The sequence below is a fragment of the Vidua chalybeata genome, chromosome 23, assembly GCF_026979565.1.
Source record: "Vidua chalybeata isolate OUT-0048 chromosome 23, bVidCha1 merged haplotype, whole genome shotgun sequence".
Lineage (NCBI taxonomy): Eukaryota > Metazoa > Chordata > Aves > Passeriformes > Viduidae > Vidua > Vidua chalybeata.
Genome location: NC_071552.1, coordinates 6552952 through 6565208, shown reverse-complemented (window position 1 = coordinate 6565208; position 12257 = coordinate 6552952). Strand labels below are relative to the sequence as shown.

The 12257-nt window shown below is 48.7% G+C and overlaps 1 protein-coding gene across 2 annotated transcripts in view; it reads right to left on the bottom strand.

The window, feature by feature from the left end:
• The window catches only part of FLI1 (Fli-1 proto-oncogene, ETS transcription factor), an 86846-nt gene extending 84006 nt beyond the window's left edge, over positions 1-2840 (bottom strand). Inside the window, exons 1-2 of one of the 2 annotated variants that reach the window (XM_053963440.1) lie at positions 2597-2840; positions 662-743 (exon numbers count right to left, since the gene is read on the bottom strand). In XM_053963440.1, the coding sequence (XP_053819415.1) occupies positions 662-700 (39 nt within the window). In that variant the 5' untranslated portion in view covers positions 701-743; positions 2597-2840. The other variant, XM_053963442.1, reaches the window with a different exon arrangement.
• Between the last annotated feature and the right edge of the window lie 9417 nt (positions 2841-12257).

The window sequence follows — 12257 nt, the reverse complement described above, 5'->3', positions numbered from 1 at the left end:
AAAGAAATCCCAGTGTCACACAGCACTGCCTGGTGTGACAATCCATTGCTTCAGCAGCTGACAAACATGTCTGCCCTTAACTCATTCAATATTTTCCCCCTCTAAATCCATTCTGAAATGGACCTTTCAGAAACCCCACAACCCCACAGATCATCTTGCACATGGAGCTCAGGAGCTGGCACGGCAGAGAAGAGAAATGAAATTCAGCTCTGGCTCAGGACTAAGGGGGGCTTGGAAAGCAGAGAGTTGGAAGGAAATGGAAGGAACCACTGTGCCAGAACTCTGGGATACAGCCCGGGAGCACAGCCCCATGGGTGTGCTGCTTCCAGAGCACTAAACTAGGACCACACTGGAGTTTAAGACAGCCTGACCACAGCATAACCCAGCAAAGCCAGCATCGATGAAGGGTAAAAGACAAACCCGCTTGAACTCATTGTTTGTCATCGGTGATACAACTTCTGGCTCAACCCTGCATGCTTCCAAAATGATACATTTGATATTTCAGTCTCTGATCCCTCTGCCACTGAAGATCAAGGGATTTTTTTTCCCTGCTAAATTCAGTAAGAAAGGGAATGAGATTTTCAACCAATACAAATGACTGTGAATTTGGGAGGATTGTAATTTTTGACATTACCTGTTTAAAGATGCTGTCATGTCTTACCTTGACGTAAGACGAAGTGTCTGGTACAGTCTGAAACATCCTTACTTGTTTATTAGATATGTTTAAAGGTCCTAAATTTGACCTGAAATAAATCATAAAAATACTCCCAGTCATATATATGCATGTAGAAAAATAAAGGAATAAAGCCTGGTTTAAAGAATAAGATTGGTAATAAAATATAAAGAGGAATGAGCAAGTGTTACTTTTAAAGGACAGAGAACCACATCAACACAGTAACTAAAATCAAGTAAGAGACTCACAGAGCAGGGGTTTATTTTTCTTTTTTAATACCAGTTTGGTTTTTCCTTTGGATTCTCCCTCCTCCTCAAGAAAAGAGCCTTCTTCACTTTAGACCAGAGCAGAGGGAAATGTTTGACATTTGATTAACTGAATTTCTTAGCCAACAATTAAAAGCCAGCTGAAATACTCGTGTTTTCATGTCGAGCCTAGTTAACCCCATTGACTCGTTCCCCGAGGTTCCCGTGGGCTGAGTGAAGGGCAGTTGCCTTTCCTGGCTCATTGAAACCATCCCGAGCCATTAACCCGCCGGCCCCGACTGATTTAAGGAGCCTTCCTCACCAACAATAATTAAACCATAAATTAAAAAATAACCCAAAAGGAAGCATCGCTGCAGATATTAAAAGAACTCTCAGGGTTGTCAATCCCATTTCTGTTTCGGGTCCTGCTCAGACTTTGTCTCAGACTCAAGGCACCCCATCTGTTTCCCTGTTCTCCTCAGCCTTGATGAGCTCCTGATGAACGGAGTGTTTTCTGCCTCCAACCCCCAAAATCGTCACTGCAGAGACGCAGAGATTAACAACGATGGTGCAAAACGTGATGGTGTGTGGGAAAACAAACCCGCAGCCACCAAAACATCCGAAAACCGATTTTATTTGTCCTCCCCGATCCTCTCGGGGTCTTCAGCTCTTCTGGAACGCGCCAGAAAACAATTAGCTAAGTGTAATTAGCGAAGTGTAAGTAGTGCATCGTTAAGAATCCCAGGCACCCTCGCACACATCCCCGCCTGCCGCTCCCTGCTGCGGTTCTGTGCCGCTTTCCGGGGTGGAAGGAAGGGTCAGAGATGCAGCCGGGAATTACCGCAGGGAAAGGAGCCGGCGGCATGGGAAGGATGCGCAGGAGCCGCGCACCCCGGGTGCTGGGCTGGGGCTTTTGTCCAAGCTCCTGAGGAAAACTGCGGGGTCCTGACAGCGCCTTGAGCGCGGCTTGTCCCGGTCTGATCCGAGCCAGCCCCGGGTTAATTACAGACCCGCGTTAATGAGGCTGCCCGGCCGCTGGAGCGGAGACCCTGCAGAGCCCGGGGATAGCCCCGCACCCCTGGAGCCGCGGAACCATCCGTGGAGTTCAGGGGAAAAAAAGAAATTAAAACAAGTAAAAACCCCTCAGCCAAACAACTGGAAAATAAAAGCTCGCTATCTGCACGTAACCCCCCTTTAATTGATTTTTAAAGTATTTATTGCCCGTCCAGCTGGCACGGGAGGGCAAGCGGCTCTAAAGCGGACAATGTGTTTCTGATAAGTACAATTCCTTTTTTTCTTGTCGTCCTCCCTCCTAACACATTCCAGTTTCTTTTGCTTCTGAACTTGCGACGGGGGGTGGGGGCAGGCAGAGTGGAGGGACAAGGTAATTTTGCCTCGCCAGTAAATTTTCTGGGGTCAAGGATTCCCATATTGGTTTTCCCCGCTCTCCTCTTTACCCCTGATTAGCATCCCCTTCCCGCCTCCTTTACCTCCCTGTTGTAATTACGCCTGTGCATGTAAATAAATACATCTGCATATTTTGGAGCCGGTTCTCAAGAGCCTGCAGCGGATTATTTATCGATCGGCTCGCCCTGCCAGCGTCAGCCGCGAGAGAAAAAGGCCTCTTAAACTACTTTTAGAATCGCTTATTCTTATTGCTATGGTTGAAGGGACTCACCTCTTAGAGCCTTTCCCCTCAGCCAGTGGCAGAGCAGTTTGTAAAGATCCAGGGTGAGACCAAACCCCAGCTCCCCCCCAGCTGCGGAGCACTGCCCTTGCCGCTGCAGTTTTGCGGGGAGAAGAGAGATTTCAACTTGCTGGATCCAAAGCAGCGCTGAAGTTAAAATTCCCAGCCCATCCAGACAGGCTGCATCAAGCAGGCATTTCCTCAGGGGGCTTCTGTGCTGCTCGCAGCTCCAGGACGTGCTTTGCTTTCCTTTCCCTTGCTTCTCTGCCCTCTACTTTTCATTTGATTTCCGTTTTCCCCCCTTATCAATATTCCAGCTGTTCCCTCAGATTATTCCTGGCCATGGGACATCCTCGCCCCGTGAACCCTCCTGGCGCTAAGAGCGACTTTAAACAACACACTAAAAAAAGAAAAAGAGAAAAAAAAAAGGAAAAAAATTCACAACTTTAAAAAAAAAAAGTATTGCTGAGGAGTCAAGCCGAAAAGAGACGCTGAGTGGAGCTCAAGTGCTACTTTAAATCCCCTTTTTAAAATAAGGAAGTTTCAAATATCCGTTTTTAAATCATCGGTCCTTATTTTGAGGTTTTCTTTCCTGACTCCTACCTAGAAAAGAGTTAACCCAAAGCATGACGGAGCACGCTGCAGATGCACAGGGCTGGGAGAGAGGAATGGAATCGGCTCCAAACGATTCTTTTGGTTAAAGAATTCCGCATTTCTGCCTGCAAGCCGAAACCTCCAGCTCTTTTTAGCTCTTTCACAAGAGCCTATCAAACAGTAACGTGTTCAGGAGGGAAAGGAAACACATATTCCATCCAGGGATGGTTTTCCCCCATCGGAGTCACGTTCCTGGTGCATTTTGTCATTTCAGAAACCTTCACAGACAATATTTTGTGCTAACCTGGGCAGAAACTTCCAGGGATTTTAGTACAACATCAATTTTAAATGCAGCCCTCAGAAGGGTTACCAAAACTATTTGGAAAATGTTCTTCCATTCTCTATTCTCTTTCTCTCCTTCCCGGCTTTGCCCCAAATTCCAACATATTGAAACATTTTTCTCCTTAATAAGAGGAACATATAAAGTGAAGGGGTGAAAGGGCAACCTGGGAGCCGTGCCTTGAGCTCCGCACACAATTTACTCCCTGGTAGACGAGGCGTTTAGCATTCCTCCCAATTTCCAAGGAAAACAGACTCAGACCTGGACCCAGCAACCAGGGACCTCGCCACTTTTTAATATAGAAATTCTTTGGATTCTTTGTTGTTATTATAATTGTTGTTGTTTGTGGCGAGAGAAGCCCTTTCCTAAGGTGAGGGGACGGGGGTTTTAGGGAGAAGCTTCCTTGGGATGGAAGGAAAAGCAAAGCGACAGGAGGGACACGCGAGGTGCGCAGGAGGGAAGGGATCGGGGGAACAATCAGGACTGAAAGGGAATAGGGAGAAAAACGCTCTAAAATCAAAAGCAGCATTGTCATCATTAAAGGCTTTTTAAAAATCGCGTGCACGGGGTTAAAAATGCTTTTTCCAAGCCTTAATCTCATTATTCTGCGAGGATGGGAACAACTCTCTGCACAGCCGAGCCAGCCGGGACCGCACGGGCTCACGTTTCAAAGCCATCGCTCATTCTTTTCTCACGTTTCCACGTGTGAATTACACAGAACACGGCACAGGAGGAACCCCAGGGCTCCGCTCTCGTGGTCACTGACGCCTCTTCCCGTTTTCCTGTCGGGGCAGGGAACCCGCGAGTGCATCTCTGCCTCGGATCTCATTTTCCTCTTATTTTCCTGCACTTTTAAAGCAGTCTCAGCCTGGCTCCGCAGGGACCCCTGAGCACACACACAACCTGCAATGAAAAATCCTTTAAAGGTTGGCGTTAACAGGAATTTGGGATGTAAAGCGCTCCCAAGTTCAGAGGAAACGCCTGCCCCGAATCCCGAGCTGGGTTTGCTGCCCCTTGTAACCAAACCCCACAGCCGAGGGGAGAAACCCATGTGGCCAGTTCCAGCCATCCTGGGAGCTTTACTAGCCCAAAAGAAAATTGCTGGCAAATTGGAAACAGCTGTAGCGTCGGAGACTGAAAAAACCCCCAGCCACCATCCCCCTGCTCCGCTGGGCAGGGAAAGTTGCAGGAGTTTTGTTTAGACGAACATCTCGGAGGCAGAGCCCGCATTTCAGGTTTTCCTGCCCAAACGTGGGTGAGTTGTTCGTAAGCAACATTTCGGGGTCCATCAGCGGCGGTGGGTTTTTAAAGACGCCGATGAAATCCTGCCCTCGGCTCCCGGCCCTGTCCCTGTCCCTTTTAACGGGGTGTGAGCGACACAAACCCAGCGACTTCCACCCCACAAAGGGTTTTATCCTGGGCACTGACAAGTGCCGCGTTCCCATCAGCCCGGCAGACAATTGCTGGAACAAACGGAACGGTGGAAAAGCTCCGAGCCCTGCAAAATGTGCTCTTTTCATGTTTTCTATTTATTAGCTACGTTAAGAGAAAACAGACTCATATGAGTCCCAAATGGAGGCAGGGTATTAAAAGAGGCATGTGAATGCTCCAGCAATTACAGCTGAATTTGATTAAAAACGTCATGAGGGCTGCAAAAGCAGGAGTTACCTGATACACTCACCCCGAGGTTGCTTTAGGATGAATTATAACACAATTCATTTTATTTTAATAGGTCACTATAAGATTAACTGTTTAAGGATGGAGCTGCGCTATAAATGTTTACATCAAACCGGAGAGAAGCAAGCTTTCCTTTTGGGTTGTTTAGAAATAATGTTTATTACATTTTAAAATTCCTCAACATGTTAATTAGGAATAAGGGGAAAGTCTGGGAAGGCAGATGGAGCTCCAGTGGTTGACATGGAACCACACACACACTGCTGTGCTTCAGCTTCTCCTTCCTGGCAGGGAAATGTGGGGTTTTGAACTGGCCACCACATGCTATGGGCAAATAATGACAATTTGTTGGCCCCTGCTCCTCTTCCAGGCTTGGCCCATAATTTAGTGGCACCTCAAAACCTGTAAAGGAGAGCAGCCCCAGGTGAGGTGACCACTGTCTCAGTGGAATTGGCCACCACACCACCCAGATTTGGGTGTTTGGGGTGGGAAACGGGAAGATCCAGCAGTGACCAAGGGCAGAACATCCAGGAATGAAGGATCCCAAACACCTCCCACACCCTGCCCCCACTGCAGGGACAGCGACTTTGTGCTCTAAGGGCACAAGGTTCATATCCCACAGGTGAGCCCAGGAGCTGGGATAAAACCAGGCTCCTGAATTCCCCTGAATTCGGGGAAGAAATGGTGAAACAACTGCCATGGAGGGATGTCCAGCTGGGTTTGCATCTGCTGTGCTGCTGGGGGGTTTGGGGACAAGATAAAAACCCTTTGTGCCCACAATTTCTGCCTTTCCCCTGTGCTATCTTTAAGCAGCATCTGATACAAAGGTACTTTTGCATAGCTGGAGCTTCAAGGAGAAGTTAAATTGAATTTAAATTAGCCATATTCCTGAAATTAAATTATTATTCTGAGAGAAAAATCCTCTCTCTTAGAATTGATTTTCATTTTCCATTGATAAGAAGGACACATTTAGAATTTTAGCATGAAAAATATTTTCTGTTATAAATTACCAATGCTAAAAGGTTTCATTCAGAGAGCTCAGAAATCCCCGTTTCAGCAAGGATCTGCTCCTTCATTTCCACTAATTAATTTAATCATTAAAGGCACTTTGATGAAGTCTACTGAAATTCTGCAAGCCCACTGTATATATATTTTTGGGACAAATATTTCAGCTTTGCTAAATCACTCTCTAGCAGGAAAAACACCTTTGAAATAGAATACACTTCACCCTAATATTAGTGATGGATGTGATCAGTGTATTCAAATAAATAATCATAAATTCTTGATAAAATCATTATCACAACACAGGGAAAGCTTTAGTTCCAGAGATAAAATGAGGGCATAGGAAAGAAGGGATTGCTGTCATTGTTGGATGCTATATTATTCCTGAAAAAGGAATGTTAGGTGAAGGTTCATGAGTGCCCCAGGAATTTTAATTTCCTTGTTCCCTGTCTGTCTGATGGGAATGAAAACCTTTCTATTTTCACTGTCTGGATTTGAGGACATGTTTGGAGTATTTATTTTGAGGAATGTTTATTGTGGAGTTACAAAAAGTGGGAGTTTGGTGTTGTTAAAGTCCTGATCATTTACAGAACATGGGAGTTTCCACTCCCGTTGTTTATAAACATCCAAGGAAATGATTTACTGTCTGTGGGATGCCGTGGAACTCCCGTTAAAGCAGTCTGGGTTGGGGGCTGCTGTGAGCCTCAGTTCCTGTGGGTTTTTACCAGTCCCTGGAGAGTTCCTCCTGAAGCTGTGTGGGGTGGGATGGCAGGGTGACAGTGACATTTCCTGGAGAAAGAAAGCCTCACGGACAAAAGGCAGGAAGGAAAGTTTAGGGATCATAAGTTTAGGGGTGATAAGACCTCAGACCCCAAGGCAGTGGGGTGGGCAGAGGTGGTACAGGAATCCTGTGGCAGAGGGATCCAATCCCTGGGCAAAGGGGGGGACAGGAATTCCTGTGGCAGAGGGATTCAATCCTGTAGTGGCAAAGGTGGGACAGGAATTTCATCTCTGAGTAGCAGAGGTGGGACAGGAAACCCTTTGGTAAAGGGATTCAATCCCTGTGGCAGAGAGAGGAGAGGAATCCCTGTGGCAGAGGGATCTCATCCTGGTGCAGAGGTGGGACTGAATTCCTGTGGCAGAGGGATTTTATCCTGTAGTGGCAAAGGTGGAAGAGGAATTTCATCCCTGTGGAGAGGGATTTAATCCCTGAGTGGCAGAGGTGGGACAGGAAACCCTTTGGCAAAGGGATTAATCCCTGTGGCAGAGGCAAGACAGGAATTCCTGTAGCAGAGGGATTTAATCATTTAGCGACAAAGGCAGAAAAGGAATTTAATCCCTGTGCCAGAGGGATCCAATCCCTATGGCAGAAGGAGGAGAGGAATCCATGTGGCAGAGGGATCTAATCCCATAGTGGCAAAAGTGGAACAGGAATTTCATTGCTGTGACAGAGGGATTTAATCCCTGAGTGGCAGAGGGGGAACAGGAATTCCTGTAGCAGAGAGACTTAATCCTGTAATGGCAGAGGTGGGACAGAAAACCCTTTGGCAAAGGGATTTAATCCCTGTGGCAGAGGCAAGACAGGAATTCCTGTGGCAGAGAGAGGAGGGGCATCCTTGTGGCAAAGGGATCCAATCCTTGTGCAGAGGTGGGACAGGAATTCCTGTGGCAGAGGGATCTAATCCCACAGTGGCAAAGGTGGAACAGGAATTTCATTGCTGTGACAGAGGGATTTTATTCCTGTGGCAGAGGGGGGACAGGAATTCTTGTGGCAGAAGTGGGACAGGAATTCCTGTGGGAGAGGGATCGAAGCCCATAGTGGCTGAGGCAAGACAGGAATCCCACAAAGCCTCACCCCACACCAGCTCTGTCCCTCCTGAGCAGTCCCCAGCAGGAGCCTCCACTCTCCTGGACCAAAGCTGGACACTTGGCCCTGGACACTCCTCTTTTAGCCCAGGATTTTCATGTTCAGCCCTTCAGCATCCTTTTAGTGACAGAAGGGCCATGATGCCACCCCTCAAAGTGGCACCTGCAGAGGCTCACCTGGGTGGCCATGGCCCCTGGTGACAGCACTGCCACCCCTCCGAGGCCCTTTCACCACATAGATCCCTGGCCAGATGATGCTGACTAGAAAAATGGAAGAAAAGAAGGAAAATAAATGAAAAACAAACCTCTTCCTCCAGAGGAGTTTTGCCTCTTCAGAAAAGAGAAGTGGCTGCGACCCCAGGTTCCCTGCAAGATTTGCTGTTGCTTTGCTTTTTAGTAAATTTTACATGAAGCACCTCTTCTAGAAGAGATAAAAATCTTCCTTTTTGGGATATAAAACTCAAGATTGCCCTTGCCTCTGCTAAAGCTTCCCCTCCTTGTATAGCCCAGCTCCACAGCCTGAGGCCTTTACTCACTCTGGGATTGCTTCTTTCCTCTTTTTTTTTAAAGCAAAACCCTAAATTCTTGTCCTGATTCTCCCTTGGAGCCTCCCTGGCCAACCTGGACTTGAGCTCTACAGCTCAGGAGAGACCATTCAGCCCCTGAAGACCTTTCTGGAGCTCTAAAGGGGTTCCACCTGCTCTGATCTCCACAGAAAAACAACCAACCAAGCAAACACATCCAATATTTCTTCCCAGAGATCAATTCCTTGAAAATATCTCACCTTGTGACACCCACTGTGGATGGTACAGGAGGAGAGCAGGAGGGAGCAGAAAGGCAGCTCCACCAAAAACATAAACAGCCAGAGGAACGAAAAGGATTAAAACAACCCCAAGCCCAAGGTGAATGAAAGGAAAATAACTGACTAAAGCAGCAGCTTGATGCCATTCCAAGGCTTTGACATGGAAGTGTGTTTCCCATTCCACTCCTCCACTGAGGAGGTTTCTCTCTGAATCAGATGAGCCATAAAATAAAGAGGAAATTTACAACAACCCAGAAAAATTGTGTTTTACAGCCCTTCCCACTGAGGGCTTTCCCTCGAGGAGCTCTGGGACCGCAGCCCTTGTCCCCACACCGTCCCAGCAGCTCGGGGGCTCCGGGCAGATTAAAGGGCTCCTGGAGCTGCTGCTGGAGCAGCCTTTCCATGGGACAGTGCTCTGGGGGAATGACTGCTCCCAGCTGAGGAGGAGCCACCATTTGGGAAATCTCCCTGGCTAACGCTGTGAAGTGAGAGTTCTCTGCATCACGAGATGGCTCTGTGTCAGGGCTTTGCCATGCACTGCCAGGGCATCCCGGGCATCCTGGCCAGAGCAGGGACAGCAGGAGAGGCTGAGAGCAACTCTGACCAACCTATGGGCCAGAGAAACTGCCTGGGGCAACAGGGGAGAGCTGCTCCCTGTCAGAGCCCTGGCTGCTGAGAATTTCAGACTTTCTGTGCTGACACACTCTGACCCCCAGGAGAGCACTGCATTGACCTGAGGCGGTGGAGAAGCTCCCAAAATAGAATGACAGAACTGGGATTGTGGGTGTGGAGTTTGGATAGAAGTGTGTGATGTCACAGGGTGGGAAACTCGGAGTTTAAGGGTTTAGAATACAGTAATATATATATGGCAAGATGGAGGTTTTAGGGTGGAGGCTGGTCCTTCTTCTTCACCTTCTTCTTTTCCTTCTTCACCTTCTTCTTTTCCTTCACTTTCTTCTTCTTCTCCTCCTTCTTCTTCACCTTCTTCTCCATGGGTTTGGGTGCTTTTGTGTAATTGGACAGAAAAGTCCACATTGCAGGGCACAGGTGGTTGGTTATTGGGTTAAAAGTGAAAATAATTGAGGTGTCATTTCTTAATTGGGCAGTTTAGCCTTAAAAGACCTTGTAGAGAGAGATGGTGAGCCATTTTGTACCTTGTTAGTGAAGAACTGCAGAGCTCACTGCTGTGAGACTGCAACATAGACAAGAAATAACAAACACCTGAGTCTGAACATGAAATATCTCTAGTGAGTCAATCCTGACCTTGACTGAAAAAAGCCAAGAACGAGCAGTTCCCTGTGCAGGGAGAGGAGATGGCAGAAATGCAGGTTTCACAGAATGGCTTGGGTTGGAAGGGAACTTGAAGATCACCTCACTCCAAGCCCTGCTGTGGGCAGGGAATCTTCCACCAGCCTCAGACAGCAAAATATGGAGGGGATGAAACCTGGATTAAAACCGTTCACAGGAAAAGGTGTGGGGGTGAAAGAGGAATCTGTAGGAAGGGGGAGGGAAGGCTTGGTTTCCTCTGTGCCAGCTCTGGAAGGCACCTGAGGAATATTCTGGAATCCACGGCAGGGATGGAACTGGGGAAGCTTTCAGGTCCCTCCAACCCAAACCATTGCAGGATTCTGTGAATGCCCTCAGAGATGCCTGGAGCAGGGGCACTGCTGGGACAGGGAAAATGCTGGGACAGGGACACTGCTGGGACAGGGACACTGCTGGGACAGGGAAAATGCTGGGACAGGGACACTGCTGGGACAGGGGCATTGCTGGGACAGGGAAAATGCTGGGACAGGGACACTGCTGGGACAGGGACACTGCTGGGACAGGGAAAATGCTGGGACAGGGACACTGCTGGGACAGGGGCACTGCTGGGACAGGGAAAATGCTGGGACAGGGAAAATGCTGGGACAGGGACACTGCTGGGACAGGGGCACTGCTGGGACAGGGACACTGCTGGGACAGGGACACTGCCCAGGGCACTGTTTAGTCCAGCACACCAGTCCTGGGCCCGTGGGCTCACAGCTGGAGCTGGGTGTGTGCCAGGGCTGCGGCAACAACGGCAGCAGAACAGAACCTGCTGGAGCAAGGTGAGCGTGGAACAGCAGCATCCAAACCACGGCTGGAGCAATGCATGGGCATAACCCCATCAGCAAGCAGATGAAAATGCTGTGAACTCAGGAAGTTCAGCCAGTAAAACCTGAACCAGGATGGAGCTAGGGTGGCCCAGGGCCCTGCAGCTAGAGGCTGTTGGACATCAGTGGCACTCTGCTCTCCATGAGGCTGCCTTTCCTCTCAATAGCTCAGACATGAAGGCTCTGTCATAAATTACAGAGTTTAAGGTAAAACCAGAGCAGCCGCCCCAAAGAACTTTGCAGAAGTTTTCCTGCTTAGAAACAACCATCAGAGCATGAAAGCTTCCTTCAGCTGGCTTTCCAGAGGAGAGCAGGCAGCCTCACTTTTCCATTCCACAGCCATGCTTACAACAGTTTTTGGGCTGCCAGAACAATGTGAGCTGCTGTTCTTGGATATAATTAGCCAAGATATTTTTGTGTTTGAAATACATTACAGACGAAGCCCACACGCTTTTCCAGTTAGCACCAAACCCCTCGTGCACATGGGGATAACAGGTGATTACAAAAATAACGTGGCGGCTCTAAAAATCTCCTGGTGCCCATGTGAGCAGCTCCTGCCTCGTGCTGTGGGTTCTGAGCCACACTGGTGGCACACGGACAAGACCAGGTGATCCTTTGGGGACCAGGGAGCTTCTAGATTTACACAGCATGGGGTAAACCCCAGGTGGGACCCATGAGCTGCTGGGCCCAGCTCATGCTCCCAGTCCTGCAAAACCAAGAGGGTTATTTCAGGGGCCTGCTTATGGGCTGAGGAGCTTAAATTTGGGCTCTTCACTGGCAAACATTGTAGGTGTGTGAAGAGATCAAGATGTTTCTGTTCTCCATGGCAGGCAGGGACCACTGCAGGCGAATCCTCTCTGCTTGCTGGGGAGCTGCAGTCATGACAGAGTCGTGACACTGAGTCACATCCCTGCGACTCCTGAGGTGTCCGGTTGCTCGCTCAGCTTTGTTGACTCTGCTCCAGCCCCATTTCCTGGACTTATCTGCCCCAGCAGATTTCCCCTCCTGTCCCTCCTCCTGTGGCCATAAACACTGCAGTCTCCTGCAGGCCCAATCTGGGCTCGCAGCTTGTCGGGAGCAGATAGCAGCAGATAAGGGGCCAGGCCACATTGTCTTTTCGCAGCCTGCACCCGGAGTTCACTTTTAAATCTGAAAAGTGTTTGCTTAAGGAAAAGGAAATGTGCCTGTGTGTGCTGGGGGGCAGCAGGAGGGGAGGGGAAAGAGGAAGGGAGCTGGTCC